The sequence below is a fragment of the Stenella coeruleoalba genome, assembly GCF_951394435.1.
Source record: "Stenella coeruleoalba genome assembly, chromosome: 9".
Classification (NCBI taxonomy): Eukaryota; Metazoa; Chordata; class Mammalia; order Artiodactyla; family Delphinidae; genus Stenella; species Stenella coeruleoalba.
The window spans coordinates 91,535,402-91,558,561 of NC_137155.1; the positions used below are offsets into that span (position 1 = coordinate 91,535,402).

At 38.3% G+C, this 23,160-nt stretch overlaps 1 protein-coding gene across 5 annotated transcripts in view; it reads right to left on the bottom strand.

Moving 5' to 3' along the window:
• Positions 1-2,609: 2,609 nt before the first annotated feature.
• The window catches only part of KDM7A (lysine demethylase 7A), a gene marked incomplete at its 5' end in the record, with an annotated part of 160,877 nt that continues 140,326 nt past the window's right edge, over positions 2,610-23,160 (bottom strand). For all 5 annotated transcript variants that reach the window (XM_079930970.1, XM_079930971.1, XM_079930973.1 and 2 more), the window contains 11 exons: positions 2,610-4,392; positions 5,053-5,326; positions 7,317-7,402; positions 8,725-8,933; positions 9,090-9,238; positions 9,728-9,825; positions 11,096-11,250; positions 11,460-11,584; positions 13,134-13,343; positions 19,750-19,839; positions 22,122-22,213. In XM_079930970.1, coding sequence (XP_079787096.1) covers positions 4,298-4,392; positions 5,053-5,326; positions 7,317-7,402; positions 8,725-8,933; positions 9,090-9,238; positions 9,728-9,825; positions 11,096-11,250; positions 11,460-11,584; positions 13,134-13,343; positions 19,750-19,839; positions 22,122-22,213 — 1,583 coding nt within the window. In that variant the 3' untranslated portion in view covers positions 2,610-4,297. The remainder of the gene's footprint in view (positions 4,393-5,052; positions 5,327-7,316; positions 7,403-8,724; positions 8,934-9,089; positions 9,239-9,727; positions 9,826-11,095; positions 11,251-11,459; positions 11,585-13,133; positions 13,344-19,749; positions 19,840-22,121; positions 22,214-23,160) is intronic.

Here is a 23,160-nt window from a genome sequence, read left to right on the forward strand (position 1 = left end):
ATCTATCTACCATCTTATTTTCCTGCTCTAGTACCATGGATGGTTGTTAAATCATTTTCATTCCATGACTTATTTTACCTTATGCTAGTGCCCTGAAGAGTATGCAGAATCTATGAAGCAGTACTCTTTGAGAAAAACCTAAAATTATCTTTTAATTACTTTAAATCATCTTAATGATTACTTGAGGATAAACATTCTCACTCTTATCCATAAAGTATCTCATCCCTTTTTCTTTCACTTCATGCACTGATTTTGACTTTAATTCAGCATCTTGTTAGAGATTCTTCAGATTTTTTAGATAGCAAGTTCTGGGCATATATTTGATATGAAGCAAATTTTATGAGTAACAGCAGTTTTCATTTAAAAATGCATATAGGGCTTCCCTGGTGGCACAGTGGTTGAGAGTCCGCCTGCTGATGCAGGAGACACGGGTTCGTGCCCCGGTTCGGGAAGATCCCACATGCCGCAGAGCGGCTGGGCCCGTGAGCCATGGCCGCTGAGCCTGAGCGTCCGGAGCCTGTGCTCCGCAACGGGAGAGGCCACAAGAGTTAGAGGCCCGCGTACCGCTAAAAAAAAAAAAAAAAAAAAAAGCATATAAATGTGCATTTGTTGTCAGCTGTAACTTAAATAATGATAAATCCTCTGCAAATATGAAGTGTTAATAGATTAAGGAATGCTTTTCTGTGTTTTTCTTAACTGCATTTTGATCCAAATTTACAAATGCAAAAACTAAGACTCAGAAAGAATAAATGACTTCTTCAAGGTCACACAGCTGAAACATAAAGGGCAGAACTTGGACAAACACCGAGGTCTTCTGCTCCCTTTCATGCTATAACATGCCCCTATGATTACGAACATTTAATTATTAACTTTTGAAATGTTTTTCGAATTTTGAAAATATAAAAAAACTTTTTTTTTACTTCTACCTCTACAGTTGTATAGTGTATCTCTGTTAAAACTAATAAAGTTTTGTTTTATGAATGGGCCCTCTTGCTTAAGTTTGCTTAGAAGTGAAAATAATACTGCTTATTTCCTGGAGAAGATACCTTCAAGAGCAAACAATACAGCTTCAACTTTATATGCCCCCCACAGTACTAAGTAGTGCTGGGCACATAGTAGATGTCTGATAAATACCTGCTGATCTCATATGAATAAATACAGTAGAGTTCATTAAAAAGGCAATAACTAGGATTATTAAAAAATAGAGCAAAAAAAATAAAGCAGTATTCAGTGCTAAGTAGTGATAAAGATGGGCTTCTTTTCTGAGTTTATAAGATGGTTTCGGTCAGAATTTTCAATTCTGTATGCTTTAAAAATTAACTGATACTTATGAAGTTCAAAGTATTTCTAGGTATTGAACTATTATAAACTGCCAGCTTTGTACAGTTTACACCGTTAATCAATACTGGAGAGCATAATATTATGTGACGTTATGAATTACAGTACAGGGGATCCCAGGTTAACAGAAGTCACTTATTTGAATCAATACAGGAAAATGATTACCTACTACTACACTTAAAATTGCATATGTTAAATCGTAAGTGTTTGACATAATTTGTATTTGCTTATAACTAACTAAATGCCACCACTGGTGTCTTCCTAGGTTGCAGGGTCTATACAACACATAATAAATGAGACTGAGGGAAAGGCTGTCTATTGCAGTCGAGTCCAGATGCTGTTACTTCAAAGTTCTGTCATTTCTACAAGATAAAGGGATGCATCACAGCCAGTGATTTTACAAGAGGTTTGACAAGGAAGTCACTGGATCAGTGGCTGGATTTTTACCAATACACAAAAAGATTACATGTATTCTGTTTTAGTGGTTATTTCATGTTACTGAAAGTTTTTTGAACTTAGCCAGTTAATGGGCTAACACTGCCAAAAATGAATCCACAGTTCCTTCACTTAAAAGTTCAACATACTGGCTACTTAAAATTAGTATTTACCAGCCTAAGTACACAGGGCAGATACTGGCTACAATTTTAATTCATAAAAATAAATTATTTATTTTCATTTTTATAGCTAAGAAAAAAAAGGTAATTAAAAATACTTAGAGCTGTGAAAAATGTAAAGGCAACAAAAGAACCCAAATCATAATGTAGCTGGAAAAAGAAATTATAATTCTCAATGCTTAAACTAACACCAAAACATGTGTATTTTAACCCTAAAATGGTGTCTACAGAAAACCAAAACATCACAGTAATATATTGTGTGGGGAAGGTGGGAGAAACAGGCAGACCCACATTTTTGACGTCTTGAGCTCTGATAACCAACAAATGACTGACTGTACCTATCTCTACCTAGTTTGGGCATAGCGTACAGAGTTTAAGTAGGCCTATTATAGACATTTAGTACTCCCATAAAAATTCTTCTCCCTGACACCCAGATAAGACCCAGACAGTGGTCCAGTCACTTGGACCAAAAAGGCTCATTTGTAAGATATTTCATATATATTCCATGAAATATTGGAACGGAGGCAGAGTAAGAAATATTTCTCTTTGAAAATACACATTTGAATGTGACCATGAAAGATAATGGTATAGACTTTTTTTTCTTAGCTCTTCAAGTGATACTTAATACAGAAGGGAAAGTCCTGCTACCTTGCTGAGTTAAAAAAAAAAAAAAAAAGACAAACCCATAATATGGCCGTATTTCTTCTCCATAAAAATAAATTTTATCCAATTTGCCTATATTTTCTTTGTAGGAACTTGTAAAATGCTCTATTGTCAGAACTGGGACTATCTCCACCGCCCCTCCCCCCCCCCCTCCCCCCGCAGAAATCACTTGTTTTTATGTCATGGGAGGAGGAAAAGGAAAATAAATATAAGCTATTGCAAGCAACTGAAAACTGGCACTTAGTAAAAGTTGTGCACAAAGGAGAGAAATGATTCCTTAAAGCTCAACCAGATACTTAACCTCACTATGCACTGGTTAAGTTAGGATAGATGGAAGAAACTGCAAAAAGCACCCATTTTACTCCAAATCCGTATCTTAAATAATGCTTTAGAAGGTTAAGAAATAAAAAACTAAACACACACACACACACACACACACACACACACACACACACACACACACCCCCAAATCATCTACTCCAACATGCTTGCTTCTATACAACTTAATATAGTATAGTCTTATTATATTACGGCTTATTATGCAGATTTGAATATTCTAAGTCAAACCATATTTCATATTTTCCAACAAATTAGGTATACAGAATAAAAGCGTCATAAAATATAACCTCTGTGGCAGGTGTTGGTCCTGCCCTCCAATACCAGTAGTATGAAGAAGGCCCTCTGTAGTTACAAATGTATTTGAAAAACTACAAACATGACAATTTAACCAAACTTATAATACTTTTCCCACAAGTAGGAAAAAGATATTAAAGCTGTACTCTTTGGGACCCAGATATCATCAGCAAAAAATGAAAATGCAAGAAGCCTATTTTTCTATTTAGAAGAAAACTGCAATGTCAAATGAAATGAGACATGTGGGGTCTTCTATGTAGTTCTTACACATTGGCTATGAAAGTATTTCCCTGCAAAGAGAAGAGTCTTGTGTCGTTATGAAATGATGGGGAGTGCAGAGGGAAGGTGGGATATAGGTAATCGACCTGGATAACAGTATGCACCTTGGATGTTAGCAAAAGCGAAGCTAATAGCTTATAAAAAACACATGAATTATATAAAATAAAATGATTTTCATATACATCTTAATTTAAAATAATTAATGCATCAAATCCCTGTTTAAGACTTTAACCTGAATAGCAAATTTAAGAGTCCAGACTAGTTACTGTTACCGTGGCTCTTCCCCACATGTAACACACACACTATCAAAAATAATTTAAAAACCTTCACATTCTTAAATCTAAATTAGTGAGATATTTCTCCAGAAATCTTCCAAATAAATAGCTTTAAAAAAGAAAGAATTTAAAAGCTGTTAACTTTAAAAAAAAATCTGTTAAATAAATTATTGATAATTCTTTACCCTACCACAGAAAACAAATCAAAACACTACCAACAACAAAATGAAATTCAAGCCCTGACAAGAGACCCTTTCCAGTTCAAGGTCTCTTTTTAAGGTTCTACCCTCCTTCTTCCTCTCCCCACCAGGTCCAAAATGGTTATTGCTGAGTGGGTGTGGCACAGTGAAAATGCAGCATCAGGTTCATTTTGTTCTTCAGGCAGTGTTCCCTACGGTACATGCAAACTGCTTCAGCGGGGGCGTGCGGAAGCTCCAGGCTCCCGTACCCCGAGACCGGTCTCCGAAAGGAAGAGTGACCACAACCGCAGCTCCGTCACACAAAGAAACGTGCGTGGCCATTTCTGTTCAATTTAAGGATCTTCCCAAGACGTTGTTTGGCTGTTGCCATTCCTTTTTTTGGACGTTTACCTGTAACATACAGAACACCAACAACAGCATAAATAACAATGAAAATTATAGGTGACAGCACCGGGAAGATTTAAACGAGGGCGACATGGTAGGCAAAGGCTTTTCGGTGTTTTGAATGAGCAGGGTCACACTTCTGGAATTCCACTGCTTAAAACTCTTCCACCTCATCATGTGAGAGGGAAGGGCCAACCTCCTTCACTAAGACTTGGGAGACCTCCCACGCTCTGATCCCTGCCTATCTCTTCAGCACGAGCTCTTACCCCATCCTGCCTCAAACTGTGCTTCAGCAATGAAACTGAGGGCAGTTTCATACATAACCCCGTGCCGTTTCTCCCTGTTGTCCTGTGGGTCACACTGTCTCCTCTGCCTTCGGTGCTGTCTACCCTGTCCCTTCCCCCACCTCAGCATGGCTAACCCACTGTCAGCCTCTCCAGGATCTACCTCCCCCTCCAGGAAGCCCCTCCTGCTCCTCAGGGTTGACTGAGGTATCCTGCTTCTCTGTCCCCATAGGAACCTGTGCACGCTCTGCTATTGCTGCGCTGTCTGTGACGCAGCAGGCTGTGAGCAACGTGAGGGTACAGACGATGTCTATCTAAACTGCTACTGTCACCAACATACACAGTCAGAAATGGACTTAACCCGCACGCATGCAGCAGTTACCTTTTGTTGCCTGGTTGCTGATAGGTGGTGGATTTGATGCAGGTCTCTTGGTGGGGTGAAGGGGCACTGAAAAGGAAGTTTCACCAACAGGCCTTTCTGGGCTTGCACTGCCATTACTTATCTGGCATGCCCCTGACATCAAGCTTGAACTCTGCATATACTTTCCATTCTGAGGGCTTGAGCCACTGCTGTCCACAGAATTCCTACTTTGTACCTTCTGACTGATTTCTGATGAAACTTCCTTTCTGATGCATTTCTGGCCTCTACTTAGATCCTAAAAAAGAAGGAAGGAAATAAGGTCGAATTTTTAGGGTTCCTTTAAGATAAGTACAGTATTTAACCTCTCTATGCACTAACAATTCAAGGGAGAGAAGAAATAGATTACTGAACTTGGGTTTTCTTAACATGTAGTAGCCTCAGAAAACCACCCCTCCTGAGGGCCATCTCATTCCAAAACCTAGAATTGCTGAAGGATTCAAGTCTTGAAGATGCCTCATAATTTAAGTCGAGGAGAAGAAAACATAGATAGATAGACAGACAGACAGATAGATAGATAGATAGATAGATAGACAGATGACTGGTGGGTCTTGAAATCAAAACAGAGAGGGTCCTGACCAGAATTAAAAAGAGAAGGAAAGGTAAACTCGAAAAGAGCATGCTGCAGATGTGATGTCTCACGAAGCTAGTTTTAAGTGTGTGTGTGTGTATATTAAAATGAATTTCTGATTCTGTAACAGTCAAGTAAGTTTTAAAAACAGCATTCAACACAGACTTGCTTTAAAATAGTCTCACAAATACTGTTGAGCATGAAGAAACAGCTGTTCGATTTGACATACCTTTCTAATACCTCGCTAGATTACAGTCAATAGAAATTCAATCTTCTCTAAGGTGATCTTGCTAATCATCTGCCCCTACTTCTTTATTTTCAGACAATTATAAAAACAACCATTAGATTTAAATAATAGCTTACTTTTAATACTAAATCCTATAATGCTAATGAGTTATAAATTTTATAACCAGTGAGGCACTATAAAATCATACACTGAATAAGTGAATTCTTAATAGTTCAGGGATTTCTTAGCTGACCTTTGACCCTGGAGCATATCCTTCCCTGAAGAGAACTTGTACTTGCCTTGAAAAAATAACTCGGTTCTTTTTCTTACTATAACTGTAATTGATAAGTATTTAGAAAATACAGATAAGCCAAACGAAGAACATAAAAACTACCCATATTTCTGCTACTCAGGGAATGCTTGGGGTTGGGGAGGCTTGAGGACTCCGCTCTGCCCCATGAGAATTCTGATTCTTTCTTCGGCTGTCATTTTCCAAGGTCTGCAGCAAAAGGTCATACTGCTTTCCTTGTATGGTGCTACTGGTAAAGTTTTGGTTTTTTTAAAAGGTATTTTGGGTTCGTTTTGTTTGGTATAAGCATTCATACACCAGGGTCCTAAAACATCAAGTGCCTTCTCTTAGAGCAGGGACTCTTAATCTGGAGTCAACGAATGGTCTGGGGTGAGGGTGGGCACAGACCATGAGAAAATGTAAGCACAAGTCATATTTATGATGGACATTTTTCTGGAAAGAGAATCCGTAACTGTCATCAAATTCTCAAAGAAATTTAGTATCTAAAAATATCTGACAGGGACTTCCCTGGTGGTCCAGTGGTAAAGAACCCGCCTTACAATGCAGGGGACGTGGGTTCGATCCCTGGTCAGGGCACTAAGATCCCACAGGCCACGGGGTAACTAAGCCTGTGTGCCACAACTACAGAGCCCACATGCCCTGGAGTCTGCGCGCCACAACTAGAGAGAGAAAACCCACACGCCACAAATAGAGAGAAGCTGCGCGCCTCAACAAAGATCCCGTGCGCCGCAACTAAGACCCGACACAGCCAAAAATAAATAAAATAACATTAAAAAAAAAAATCTGACAAACAACGTCAGAAACTAAAAGGATCCTTGTGGTACTTTTTTTTTCCTTTCATGTTTCATTCTAGCCAGACATAACCTAAAGGTGTTGGCAGCCAGGAGTTTTTAACTGTTTTCTTAAATAAACTGTTCTTTTCCAGATCACATTCTATCCATAAGCCTTTCATCAGTCATTATATCAGAATCCCTAAAAATGGAGAGCTGTTCAAATGTGCGTTTAATGGTCATTTTTAAGCTCTCCAGGTCTAGTGGTTGATTACTGGTTGCAGCTTAAAAAAAGAAAGCCAAAACGGAGCCAATGACAATCTATTTGAACGCTTCAAACCTTGAATATACCTGACGATTAAATCTGGAAGTTGTATCAAATTGTTTAATCCAGGAAGAACTCCTCAAGTCTTGATCTTCAGTCTTGACGTGATACCCTAAAGAGAAGCTTTCATTAAACGATCTTCGCACAAACTGGATCATAAAGAACAAAGTTAGCCTGCTACTTAAAATTGAAAGTAAATTTATATTGACATTTTATTTTGAAATGAATATACTAACTCTTTATTCCTATACTTTCACCACACTCTTTTCCCTCTCAAAAACAAAACAGTCACCGTCTCTCAATCTAACATGTTAATTCTTTCAATTCTCCCAATGACTGTCTTTCTATGGCAGGAGTTTGTGCCAGATGCTGGAGGACCTAGGTCAAATTCTATGGCCATCTGCTGTAGATGTAAAACCAAGTGCAATAATACTTTCTCTAAAAGTAATGTATTTTCCCATATAGAATAAAGGCATATGTTTGCCTGCATTTGGCAGCGTTTCCGTAGAAGCTTTCTTTTCAAGGGACAAAGAGATTACAGGGAGACAGAATGGTATAGCGGAAAGACAGACAAACCCAGATTTGAATTTAACTTCTTCCATTATCCATGCATCTTAAGGCAAGTTACTTAACCTCTTTAAACCTCAGTTTCCTCTTATACAATAAGCAAAGATTTTGAGATCAAACCGTCTAGTCCTGGGTTCAAATTCCAACCTCTGAACAGCTATGTAAGTATGGGCAAGTGAAGTCCACTAAGTCTTTTTTCCTTTACCTGTTAAAGCTACATTACATACACCCAAAATGTTGTTTCGAGAATTAAGTGAAATCAATGTCAAGCTCCTGGTACTTAGTTAACACAGTTAGGTGGGAATGAACACAATGTCTACAACAGACTTCAGTTTTAATGTGGTACCATCTTCTCTCCAATCCTCCTCAGATTTTTAGGGAAATAAAATTTTTCACCAAAGGCAGACAGAAGAAAACACTGTGTGGCATCACTGATACTGCCACCGAGTCTTGTCTCTTTCCTAATGCTTCCTTTTCAAGTAGGAGAGAACATCCTCAAGCAGTAACAGTTCAAAGCTTGCTTCCACAAAAGGAAAAAGAGTTGATTGTTCAAACTTAGCACGTCAATTAAGACACCAAAACATTCCCTCCACTCTGACCCGACTTATAAAAGGGAAACAATACTGTCTTGTGACAGCCAGTGAACACAACTCTTAATCCATTAATTTACATTTTGAGTTCTTATACTTGCATCTTACATTTGTCAACATTATGTATTCTTTTGCCAATAGGCTTAACACCATTTCCAACTAAAGATGTGCAATAAACAGTTCTTATTCATAATCTCTAACCTCAACTAGGATGACAGGGCTACTAAGGTGGGGCTTATATGTTATTTTTCAGAGACTTATAGTTTATGTTTCTTACCACTTTCCACTGGCTTATCACAGCGATACAGCTGCCTAACCTCATGGTTACTGCTGCGGCAGCTGCTGGGATCCTGGAGAGAGTGTCTTTCACCACCGCAGTCTGTGCTTTGTATCTGCCTTTGTAAACACGTGGAATAGTGCAACCCTGCCATAGACAGCATGCCCTGAATAGCTTCTTCCTCTGTGCTCGTCGAGGTAGGACACTCCCTAAAGGGCGAATCAGCAAAAAAGAACCTCTTTAATTCTAATAAAATTTTTGGTAAAATTTAAAACAAAACAAAAACCCCAACAAAACAAAGCAACAAACGTTCTCCTATCATTTATATCACAATATAATAAGACTACCATCATCAGCATGCCCACCTTTTAACTGGAATTTCGCTCCTAGACGGCTTCTGGCTCTTTTGAAGGAAGCTCCTCATCAAATTAGATTCTTCCTTAAAGTTTGATGTAATTTCTTGTTTCTTTTCATCACCTGAACTTTCAGACTCTTCAGTGGTAAAATTATTTTTCTGAGATAATTAAATGGAGGCAAATCTATATAAGAAATCTGAACAGGTCTGTACAAACTAACCAGAAACACTTTATCCGTCTAGGGAAAGTGAGAATCTTAATTATCATGGAATTATTTCTGTATTTCATATGAAAAAGTGAAAATGTCTAATAACTACAGTAACATAATTCCTTAGTTAAAAAAAACCCACATAGTACAGGTTTTCTTTAAGGCAAAATGAAATATAACCTATGAGAGAAATACGAGAAACATGAGAAGAGTATCTCCCTCCACCCTTTCCAAAATCAGACAAAAGCTATGTCGATCAGATGTAAATAGTCACATGATGGGACGTGTGTGTATAATTACCACTGCAGAGAAGGCCCTGTGCCACAAAGGTCAGAGAGACAGGCTTTGGGAAAGCTGTCATTCACTTTCCTCCTAGGTAAAGGAAAGTGGGTGTTCATCTTTTTGTCACATAACTTTAAGTTAAGGGTTCCAGGCGTACCAGTGCGGTGCAATCAGGTCCAGAGTCTTCTGAATCAGAAATATCAGAATATTCTGATGATCGATTCCTGAGTTCTGATTTCACACTTGTTAAAAACCCTGAGAAGGAAAATGATGAGAGAAAAACAGAGTCATTAGAATTTGAATAAAGTGCCACCCAAAGCCCGTCCAGCTCTGTGAGATGCCTCACCCGCTCCTGCTCTGTCCTTTTCTCACTGCTCTCATTGTCTTCATTCCATTCCTCCCCCATGGACTATCTCCCTAACTGACCAAGATACAGATTAACGTGTATTCTTAAAACATCTGGGGTATTTGTTGAATATGGTGATATAATCCTTATATGGGTGGGTTGACTGTTTTATATTTCTTTCCAGAAAAAAACCTCTAACACTAAAATTAGCTTGCAAGATGCTTTTCACTTTCCGTTGTGCATTATTTCTCTCAACAGAAAACAAAACAAAACAAACTCTCCTAAACCTAAGACACGTTCAGGTAGACAGTGAATCCAACAAGCTTGAAGCAGGCTCCAGCCCTGCCTCTCTCTTGCCGGTCGCACTCCTCAACAACTGTTGGATGAATTCCATTGATTAGCTGCCTCTCCCCGCCGGCAGGAGAACAAAGGCGGAGTCGGCAACTACAGCAATACCAAACTTACCCAGAATTAGCAGGACTGAGGTATCCAACATGGATTAAATAATGTTAATCACCTGGAACATTTACTTATCAAGTACTAAAATATTTAACTCCTTTTTAAGATAGAAGGGTATATGGAGGCCCTGAAAAATGTTGAGAAAATGAAGACTTCATTCAAAGAAGAAAGATCTCGAGGAGGAGGAGGTGTTACTGTTCATCACACTGATGATAACCAATTAATAACCAAGTAGAGGCCTTCTTGTCAACAGGCAATCAAATAAAACAATACGCGGACTGCTAATAGCTTCAGATCAGCCAGTTATATATGTCTCCTAATTCTGAAAACCATATGTATGTTAGCTAAAATTATCTCAGAAATAGGATTAAACTTGCAACTTTATTATTTTACTATTTGGAGTAGAGGCCCGTAAGATGCATGAGCTTCATGTGACTCTTGTAAAAACTGTTACTAGGTGAGGGTGTCACTGGACGGCGACATCCTCGTCACTAATACCACCGTCCCTGGACGCCACCCCTCACTTGGTGGTCACATCTGGCATTTCTCTGATGGGGAGACGACTCAGAAATGCTCCAGGCTTCTCAAAAGAGTATCAGGGACACAGAAATTGTAATCCTACTACTGATTTAAGCACTTTAAAATTAGCAAGTTACTTTACATATTATTAGCACATTGGTAACGAGCAGACCTTTAAAATGACCATTAAAACAAACATACTGTTAAGTGGTTTCTGAGATGCTTCATTCTCCACCCCCTCTATTCCTGAGCTCTCTTCCATCTTCACTTTTGCCTTTTTTGTCCTTCTCTTATCCTCTTCATTTTCACTGTCTGCTGTATAAAGACTCTGATCTGTAAAGGGTTGTCTCTCATCCCTGTATACAGTGGGAAAAACAATCGAGTCAGGAAACAGTGCAACCATGTAGCCAAACGGTACCCCTCCTTAATTTACAGAGAAAATAGAGAACTAAGACACTTTCCCCATATTTCAGGCAGCTGTGCAACGGTCTGGACCAGGGATTAAATGAACAGAGGGAATCCACTGGAAACTAATCTGTTGGATACTTTGATCTACTTCACATACTTAATTATCCTTCCATTTGTCAGCAGTAACCGGAGATCATTATCTTTCGCTCTCCATTCAGGTACGGTGGAAGATGGCTGGAGATGTTTGTTGAATTTTCCATTCAGTTTAGAGCTCAAAATGTCCTTAAAGTATAAAAACAGAACTTACTTAACCTCCGCCCTCAAATATACCAGCTTGACAAGTAAAGAACTGTATACCACCCACCCCCTCCCCCACCCCCCCCTCCCCAAGCCCTGCACGCTGAACAGCGCTGGGCGGCCTCCGAGGCTAGCGCGTTTGCAGTGGTGTGGCACGAAAACTAAATGGTTCCTAAAACCAAAGCATGAACCCGGTTCACCCTTCTGTAGGGCCAGTTAACTATAAAACACATTCTATAACGCAGAATATGAAATCTCTATCAAGTGAATTCGGACATTTCACTCTGCAGAGAGCTGAAAACCTGAAGAGCTGGAGAAGTCCTGCCTTCACGTGTCTGAATTCTCTTTGCCTGGCTTCTCCCTGCAGAAGTGCCAGCTGCTGGGTCCTTCCCAGTCACCCTGTCTTTGGCCTAATCTCTAGTCTTCCCACCAGGCACTCCCAGCAATTTACATGTCACCACCCTGCTATCACCGGGAACAAAGGCCACCGGGCGACATAAAGGCACAACAGTAGCTGGTTTTCAATACATAAAGAATATTTCCTTTTCGTGGCAGTAGTTTTCTTTAATAATAAATAGAACCTTTTATAATAAGCTAAATCTTCTCCTAGAGGGCTATGGGTTTAAGGCGGTTTAGAACAACAAAAGCTTAAAACAGTATAACTATAATTATACAAAATTTAAAATATTTAAGGAAGTTTTCATTTCTATATAGCTTCTTTAAATATGTTAATGAAGAGATACTGCTATCTTATTCATTTTAAATTATCCTCTACTTAAGATGTAAAATCATGGATGACATGGACCTCACCACACGTCATTAGCATGTTTTACAAAGGCCCTACGTTGAGCTCATGACTGCCCCACTGCTTCTCCCCTTTGTCCATTAGGCCATCACTTCTCAAACTGCAGTCATGGGTTTCACAGACTCCCAGCCTAACAGTTATCCATGCTGCTGCTGCTGGGCCAGGAAAAGGCCCTCTGCACTTGCTCTTCCCTCTGCCTGCAGTACCCTTCCTCCAGTCTGTGTATCCATCTGACTTCTTCTGCTATGTAAGTGGCATTCAAATGCACCCACCTGAGAGGCTCTCTGACCACCTTAGCTAAAGCAGCCAGCCACCCGAGCCCTTTTATTCTCTGGCTCTACTGCTCTCTTTCTTCGTAACATTTGTTATCTGAAATTATATTATTTTAATATCTGCCTCTGACTTCAATCCTTCCAACTTGAGCTAGGATGGAAGCTACACCAGGGCAGGGACCTAGGTTATGCTCACTCTGGTATCTTCTCCAGAGCCTAGAAGAGCAAGCGGCACTTGGTAAGCACTCAGTAAACATGTCGGCAAACAGATGAGATCTGTTCGTCCTACTTCTACACTGAAGCATATCCCTGTCACGAGCAGAAGCGCTGCTGACCCCTACAGCACTAAGCAAAGATCAGACAACAAGAACGGCCAGACTGTTCTCTTTCTATAGTCCTTCTGAAGGCCTTTCAGAAACGACCAAGTCTCCCGTGTGACCATGGAACGGCAGCTTGCCTCTTCCCAGGGACACATCTCCAGTCTTCTGAGCACCTCCCTCGTGTGGAGCTCCAGGATGTCTAGGTTAGAAGGAGTTCGGACATTATGATCTCGAAGTTTCCGCATCCTTCGTCGGGAATGGTATGGGGAAGCTGCTTCATTTGAGGATCGTGAAACTGGACATACAGTAGGAATTCCCTGAGATTTAACTGGTTTGCCGTTTTCCTCCTTTAAGAATGAAATTCAGGGTATTTTTATGACAAGGCCACAAACATAACCTGACTCATCAGCCATAAACATATTCTAGAAAACAAAACACATTCAGTTTAATCATATAAACAAAAAACACCAGATGATAAAGCTTGAACTTCTTTGATGAGACCTTTTCCCCTTCTCTCCCCCACGTGATATACTGTGAACATATTTCCTTGCTTTTCAATGTCACTTTAGAGGTTGTGCCGCATTCTACTGTAGAGATATGGCATCATCTATTGACTAATATTAATGGCAATTATTTAGGCTGCTTCCAGTTCTTCCCTAGGATGAAATTCTTTCACACACATAATTGCAAAATTCTTTCACACACACACAATAGATGCTTTTTAACCAAAGTCACACATCTCTATGTAGCTTTAAAAATTAAAACTCTATAAGCGTATCATGAAAAGCACAGTCTACTCGTCCCCATCTGATTCGCTTTCTCCAGAGGTAACAACTTGCAAGTTTTTAAGCATTGTAGTAACATACACAGAATTTTGGACCACATAATATATGTATATGTAATTTATACGTAACGTATATGTAATTTACCATTTTAAAGAGTAAAATGCCACAGTTCAGTGGCGTTAGGTGCATTTCACATTGTTGTCTAACCATCACCACTATCCATCTCCAGAACTTTTTAATCCTCTCAAACTCTTAAATAATAGCTCCCGGGCTTCCCTGGTGGCACAGTGGTTGCGAGTCTGCCTGCCAATACAGGGGACACGGGTTCGTGCCCCGGTCCGGGAAGATCCCACATGCCGCGGAGCGTCTGGGCCCATGAGGCATGGCTGCTGAGCCTGTGCTCCGCAGCGGGAGAGGCCACAACAGTGAGAGGCCCGTGTACCGCAAAAAAGAAAAAAAAAATTAATAATAATAACTCCACTCCTCCTTAGCCCCAGCCCCAGGCAACTACCATTCTACTTTCTCTATGAATCTGACTACGCTAGGAACTACATGTAAATGGGATCACACAATATTTCTCCCTTTGTGACTGGCTTATTTCACTTAACACAGTAACTTCAAGGTTCATCCATGTTGTAGCATGTGTCAGAATTTCCTTCTTTTGTAATGCTGAATAATATTCCACTGTATGTATATAACACATTTTGTTCATCCATTCATCTGTGATGGGCGTCTGGGTTGCTTCCACGTTTTCGATGCTGTGAATAATGCTGCTATGAACGTGTGTGTGCTCCCTGCTTTCAATTCTTTGGGGTATATACCCAGCACTTCCAACTCTTGTAGCTGCTTTTTTTGTTGTTGTTGTTTCAGTTATTTCCCTCCAAATGTCTAATGAACATGTTTAAACTGTTATTTCTTGGTTGTTCAGCTTCAGACATTATTGAATCCCTACTATATAAGATAAAGTCTTAATCTTTGCACACCTCTCCTAAAGGCACACACACTTTCTCTTCCTTCAGTATTCAGTATTTAAATTGGACTCAATGAAAATTATTTACAACCCAGTGCCATGTAACATACTATTATTACCTTTACTTTCTTTTACATCCTTTGACTTTCCCTTGAGTTTATAATTGCCTCATCTCCATCTGTTTTGCTTCCTATGTATTTATCACTAATTGATACCCAAATTCCCACTAGAAGAATGCAAACACTCAAACACATTAAGTAATTTATCAATCCTTATATTTTTCTTTGGAGACAGGAAGGCCTGATAAAGCACAGGATGCCCAGGTAAATGTGAATTTCAGATCAACAACTGATATGGAGCCTTTCATTCTCCTGCTCCATCCTGGACTAGCTGCACTCTGGGCCTGCACATGATACCAAAGGCCATTCCCGACCTGCTCCCATTCTACCACATAAAGCTGCCACCCCCACCCCCCCATCTCCGGCTGTCACTCCCTACCCTTTTCCCCTCCTCTATTTTCTTCAGAGCACTCCTTTACTCCTGAGTCATTAAAATATTTACGGCCAGCCTCTTCCTACTAAGCTCCATGCAGGCAGGGCCTTTGATTCCTGATGGGACACAGCACATAGTAGGTACTCAGTATTTGCTGGAAGAATGAATTCCAGGGCTCCTCCTTTTTCGGTTTACTCTCTCCCAGAACATCCTCTAAGAGTCTTCTGAGAAAGGGAACATGGAGGTAACCTGTTGGAGACCTTGCCTCTCTGACATCTTTACCATCATAGTTGACTTATAGCGTGGCTGAACGCAGACCTGTAGGTTGGCATCCCTCCTATCCCAGAATGTTAAAGAGTCTGCCTTATTGCCTTCTAGTCTGTAATGTTACTGTTGAGAAATCTGATATTCTTCTCATTCCCATTTCTTTGTATATGACCCATACTTCCTTCTTTGATGCTTTTTAGGATATACTTCATGACATGTATTCTAAAATGTGACCAAATGTGCCTTTGAATAGGCCTTTTTTCACTCACTGTACCAGGCATTCTGTAGAGTTCTCAATTTGGGAAGGTGTGTCCTTGAATTCTAAAACATTTTCTTTGATTATTCTTCTGATAATCTTGTTTTCTGTGTTATCTCTCTCTGGAACTCACATTATTTTGACAGTGATTGTGTAAAACAACCTGATTTTTCTGTCCTATTTCTGTCTTTTTTTTTTTTTTTTTAAACTTTGGGAGAGATTTTTCCAACTTTATCTTCCAACCATTCTACTAAATTTTGTTTCTATTTTATTTCTAATTTCCAAGAGCTCCTTTTCTTTTTTCTTTGAATGTTCCTTTGTTAAAGCTTCCTGTTCTTTTTTCATGGAGGTACTATTTACTCTTTTCTCTCTTCAGGGTATCAGTTATGGTTGGGTTTTGGGCTAGAGACTTATTTGCTTATTGATTGTTTCCTCTGAATACTTTTTTTTCCCCCTTTTTATCCTTATTTTTGGTCTTTGTCTTAAAAAATTTTCTTGGCTTTCTATGCATTTTCAAAGGGAAGCATTAAAAAGCTATGGTTTCAAGAAATGGTGCTAAGAAAACTAGATAAAAATATGGGGAAAAATAATGCCTTAATTTACCTTACGCTATGTATAAAATTTCAAGATTGGCCATTTACCTAAATGTAAAAGCTTCTAGAAAAAAAAGAAAGTATCTTCAAGACCTTGAGTGGGCAAAGATTTCTTAGAGAGGACACACAAAAAGGTTCTATTTATAAAAGAAAAAGATTTTATAAATTGGACTCCTTCAAAATTAAAAATTTCTGCTCATAAAAAGACACCATTTTTCATACGGACAATATCTCAAGGGAAAAAAAGTAAAAAAAAAAAAAAAAGACACCATGAAGACAATGAAAAGGTAAGCCATAGGCTGTGGGTAAATATTTACTATTATATATATGTATATATCTCATATATAATATATATCATCTGTACATACATGAATGAATGCATGCCAAAGGACAAAGAACTTGTGTCCAGGATATACAATAAACTCCTAAAAATCAATAATAAAAACAACATAATTTTTTAAATGGGCAAAAACTTCAAACAGATACTTCATAAGGGAAGATATACAGACAGCCATGCACACAAGAAGGTGTTCAACATCATCAGTCTTCAGGAAAATGTAAACTAACACCACAATGAAACAATTTTCATATTCTCTGCAATAGCAAAAATTAAAAAGACTGAAAACACCAAATACTTACTGGCAAGGATATGGAACAACTACAACTCCTGTGCATTACTGGTGAGAGTGTAAAATGGTACAAACACTTTGGAAAACTGTCTGGCAGATTCTCATAAAGTTAAAAATTCATTTACCCTATGACTTAACAACTCTACTCCCAGGTATTTATCCAAGAAAAATGAAAACATATATCTACCACAAGACACACAGGTTGCTTATAATAGTTTTACTCATAATGGCCAAATCTGCATATAACCCAAATATTCATCAACAGAAGAATGGAAAACAAACTGTGGTATATTCATTTAACCGAATACTACTCAGCAATGAAAAAGAACTACTGACACGTGCAACGTGAATGAATCTCAAAAGCCTTATGTTTAAAGAAGCCAGACACAAAAACACTATATGCTGTATGACTGCCTTTATCTGAAATTCAAAAATAGGCAAAATTAATCTATGATAAAGCAGGACAGGTCCGAACAGTGGTAGCTATGATAGTCCAAGACTGAATAGAAGGGGGCAAGAAATGACCTTCTGGGGTGATGCAGATGATTTTTAGCTCAACTGGGGTAAGGGTTACACAGGTATATACTTTTGCCAAAACTCGAATTGTACTTTCATGACCTGTGCGTTTCACTGTATGTAAAAAGGAAAAAGCTAATTGGGAGCTCTGTGTGAGTGGGGCTTTATCAACTGATGGGTTTCACTATAGGAATCTGGGTTGTTCCATCTGAAGGTTTCAAATTGTCAACATCAGCGGATCTTCTTCTTGGCCTGGGAGGTACAGGCCAGACTGCCAGTGTTTTGGGGAGCCACGTGGAAGAAGAATCATTCACTATGTAGATTGTCACTTAATCCTCTTGTTTTCAGTATGGTACCCATCTCCCTCAGCTGGGTTCAGTGGCCAAAGTCGTCTCAAGTTCAACCTCTAAAAAATTAAATCTCTGGTTTTTTGCATGTGTTAAGGCAGGGATCTGGAGGTCAATTTATTTCTTAAATAGACCTTTAATCAATCCTGCTTTCAACCCCACCTCCACTCTCATATTCAGAGGGTCCTAGTTTCCCTGACTGCTGAACTTTTTGAAGGTTTTACTGTACAAATAAGATCTGCTCTGGTCTTCTCCCATTGCCCACACAGGTTTCAGCTCTCTCTGGTCTGCTAAGTCAGTTACCGCTTGAACATTTGCTTTCCAGCTTCCAAAATTTTGTTGGAGTCTTCATCTCTATTATTCTCTTTGTCTTCAGGGGATATTGCTTTTTATTCTTTTACTATCATTTTGGTTCCAAGAGGTGATAGTGGTAAACAGGTATGGTCATGTACAAAGTTTAATTGGATTCCTCTTATTTACTTTATTAAAATAATGCTAAGTCAAGGGATATGCCAGTTAGAAAGCATGAACTATTTACACTTCCAACCAGCAGCACAAAAATAAAGAATTTTATCTTTGCCAATCTGATAAATGATCATTTGAAATCATAAATTATGTGGCAAAATGTACTTGAATACTTTTTCGCATACTGAGAATATTTTTCATCTTTTTATTGGATTGGACATTTCTATGTCTTCTTTGGTGAAATACCCGTTTATATTTTCTTTGTACATTTTTCTACTGCCATTTTGCTTCCTTCTGTACTCCCTACCCTCCAATTAAAAAAACAAAAACCCCAAAACAACAAAAAAACACTTTGTTGACTATTTTTGTCCAATTATTCTTCCAAGTATATTTTACCATTTTCAATTTGTGATACTAATTTGGAATCGACATATTTCAGAAATGACACTCCCACTTATTCAACTATAGTTTTATTTCTCTTAGTAAAGATTTATAGTTTTTTCATACAGACCTACACCTTTCTTATTGAGTTTATTCTTAGTTTTGGTTGTTATTATATATGATATTTATATATGTATCCATTTACATATATATTCAAGATTAAATATGTGACTTTTGATTTTAAAAATCCATTTATATGCAGCTCTTCAAAAACAGAAAATAATTTCCTACCATATCTGAACATATTGAGAATTACATGAAATACTCTATCCAAGGATATTAAACCCAACATTTTAATATTTCTTAGACGTACACCTCTTTTCATTCCCCCAAACACAGCCCTAATCTGAGCTGTGTCAATTAGCCGCCATTCCTCCACTTAATTTCCTTTCAGTTCAAGCTGGATACTAACAGAACCACCTTCCTCAAGAATTCCTTTAACTAAAACCCCCTTTCTTTAATACCTAGAATAGCTCTAATTAATAAATTAAAACACCTAATCTAAGACTTCATGGGCTTTTATCAAAGGGCATTTACCTAAACAAGTTGCTGTAATATTTTCACTCAAGTGGATCTCCTTGCCCCACCTTACTTGTGTCATCCCTCTTTCCAATTCAGTTTCACCCAGCTCTTACTCATCTTACCTTTTCTCTTTCTTTCATTTCTTAACATGTATTCATCTCTGCATTGCAGAAATGAAGGAGATCTGAAAGTTTTGTTTATGCTGTATTTTTTTTTTTATTTTTGGAGTAACATGAAGAACCTGAAGTAACCCGGTAACTGCTTCCTTATTACTTCACTATGATACAATACTCCAGATTTCTCCGTAGGACTTTGGGAGCCTGAAAACCTGAGACTCCTTCCAAGACACAGTGCATTCTATTTCTTCTAAGAGTGTCAGGGCTTTCCAATGTTTGCAGTGTGGTGGTAGATCCAAGTGCTTCTCAAAGCAGAGAGTAACCAGGCATTTAGATGATAGTTTCTACTCTTACCTCTATTGCTCGAATCACTTTAGAAAGTTCTTTAATAAGATGTCCAGGTCTAACATTGTCTGGAATTTCAAAGGCATGTTCAGATACAAGCTGTATTTGGATTAACAAAGATAAGACAACCAAAGTTACTTACATTTTAAGATGTAAAAACTAATTTACTAAATCAATTTTCAGGTTCTCTAGATTTTACAGACAAGGTCAAATACCCACAAGTCAGGTCTCAGAGCTCATGTGGTTGGTTTCATATCTTCTAAGGAGATCCTTATTAACTCATAAAGTCCTCTTACCTTGAGTTAAAAATGGACTTGTCTTACTGTAAATTTTGTTCTATATGGACTCTACACCTCAAAGCCTACTGTAATTCTAACTACTACTATAATTAGTAGAGAAACTAACTAAATTTAATTCATAATACGTAAGGATCTGTAAGGGGGAACACAGGCACTAAAATAGTCCTAGTTTCTCATGAGAAATCTAATACGCCAAGTTTTTTTCTTTTCACATTGAAAGCGAAATAGGGAAAAGATCCCATTCACAGGAAAGAGGAATTAATTGGTGAGTTACCATATCTACTGAACTGCAAACTGCTGTCATTACTTATTATGTCTATTTCCAAATATTAATCTGTATATCTAAGAAAGTTTTGACCTTTTAGGCACACTTAACATACTAATTGTTACTTCTGCTTTACATCCTCTCCTTGGTTTAGCATAATTTGTTAAAACAAACTAATGACATCAAGATACAGTTGAGTACTTTACGAGTGTTGACTCATAAATCCTTTCAACGACACTCTGACAGAGATACTATTAGGACTCTCACTTTACAGTTGAGGGCCTCAAGCACAGGTTAGCGGTTTATTAGCAGCATTGCTAAGGCTTGAATCCAAGCCTCTGACTCCAGAGTTCACGCTCTAAGCCACTATGCTAAGCTACCTCTCATCTTAGAGCAAGGTGGACAGTTAACTGCAAACATCATGCTTTTAAAAGTGCACTTCAAATGCAATGAATTAACAGTATGTATTATTTGATGAGTTTTACTGTGCATCAAAATCACCTACAAAGTCTGTTAAAAACAGAGGTTCAGATCCTATCCCAGATCAATTAAATCAGAATCTCTCGGGAAAGAAGCAGGGAGTTTATTTTTAAAAAACTCTAGAGGCAATTTTGATAAACAGACAAGTTTGAGAACAACTTGTCTACAGCCTTCAGAAGGAAAAGAATGACATGGTTTTTGCAACATACCCTTTATTTTGTTTTTATCTTTTTATATACTATATACTTTTGTAATCTGTTTATGCCTTTACTTGTCATTTAGATGATGACATCTTTGACATTGGAAGACATGATTTTTATTTTCCTGAATGCTTCCACAGTGCCCTTACTCTTAATGGATATGCAGCAATGATAATAACGTGAAAGGGAGCATAAAATTATTGGGAGGGTAACCTATTAATTACTGTCTCCCAATATCTTTTAAGAGGGGGATTTTTATTTCAGGTAGACATTTGAGAAATTAGCATGGGAATGTATTTTCATCAGCTCAACTATTTATCATTTATTAAAACATTGTATGTAAAGTTCCAGGAAGGAAATGAAGATTAGAAAGTCCCTGTTTTTCAAGAGCTTATAAACTTAGACAAGAGGACATGGACACATTACTTTATGGACATTACTTTTAAGCCCACTGGCACAAGAGATATGCTACGGACGCATAAGGAAAGGACATACTGCTTCCAAATGGAGACCTGGGATGACCTCTTAGAGGTGGTGGGATTCAAATGCAAACTAGACCACATTTTAGGGAAAAATGGAAGTCTCCTGCTTGAACCCTGACCTCTCTTTTCCTTCGTTCTTACGTAAGACTAGCAGAGGCATAACAGCATAGGCTTTGCAAACGCAGAGACTGAGCTTTAATCCTAGCTCCACCAGTTGTCTTGGGCAAGTTCTTAAGCTCTGAACCTCAGCTTCCCCATATGTAAAATGGGGATACCAAGAGTACCCCAACCTCATATAGTTGTTTTGAAGAGTAAATGAGTTTATGGATATAACAACTAAGCACAGTGGTTAGCACACTATGTGAGCTCAAAGTTATATATTATTATTCTATATCTACATGTTCATTTCTTAGTCAATATCCTAGATATACTCAACTTTACTTTCTTTTTGAGGTTAAAAGAAATACCAAGGTACTTCATTCTCATAAATATAAACATAAACCAGCACATTTGTATATACTGTCCAATAAAGTGCAGGTTGTACTTAAAGCATGATTTCCATTCCTTCTACTACTCCAAAATAACATAAGGACTCTGTTTTCCTGACCTTGCCATGTAAAAATTAACAATTAATTCACCAAAGACAACTACTTACTTCTTTTTTCATCCATAATTTTAAAGCAGTATGCAGCGCTTTCACTCCCTGTACTAGGTAAGTCTGAGGCTGGAAACCATCTTCTCTCAGTTCTGTGGCAATGAAGTTGAGGGGGAAAGGAGTTAGTGCTCTGCGACAAAGGGATTAACTTTAGGTTTTGAGTAACCACCAAAGAGCAAACAAGTTAATGGAGAAATAATAAACAATCAGTTGAAAAGGTGAGAAAGAAAAAGAAACAGTATTACATTAAATGTAGTTGTACTAAATGCTCCAGTTAAAAGAAAGCTCACACACGTAAGGCTGAGTGAACGACAGGCCACAAGAGGATCAGCAGGAATCTACTCACAACAAGTCTAAGAATGGACACAATTAAACTAGTTTAGTGAGCGACACGGTGATAAAACTGAAGAAAAGGATTTCACAAAAGTCAGGATGGTGGTTCTCTCTTGAAGGGAAGGAGGAGGGTGCAATGGGAAAAATAACTGGGCCTCTCTAAGGTAGCAGCAAGGCTGTTTTTGCTTACTTTGGGTAGAGCTGACCTGAGTGACAGCTGTGCAGTTCTTTCAACTGTACGAGAGAGTATGTGTATGCAGTGTGTGACCTGCACAACTGACTATGGGCATGACATACTACGTTATTGTAAAGGCAAATACACATACACACATACAAATGTCTCTTTTGGGCTTTAAAACCAAATTGATTATCTAAAACTCATGCAAAATATATTAGATGTGGTCTTAAATTCAGGTAAGGTGAAACAAAAGCAAAAGATCTCACTTCTGCTCAGTGTTTAATTTACTTACATGAACCCAAAATTGGTTCACTGTTTTATTATTACTAACACTAAACACAGTTAAGAGTTTCATATAATCCACACTTATTTAACCCATCATATAAACCTTATTAACAGCCTGAGCTGGAAGATAACAGGCCATAGTAGAAAGTTAAAGGGTCAGGAATAAAAAAACAACATAATGCGGGGTAACAAGACCACCATTCCTGCTTCCAGGATGAATCCTAAGACAATGGCAATTGGTAT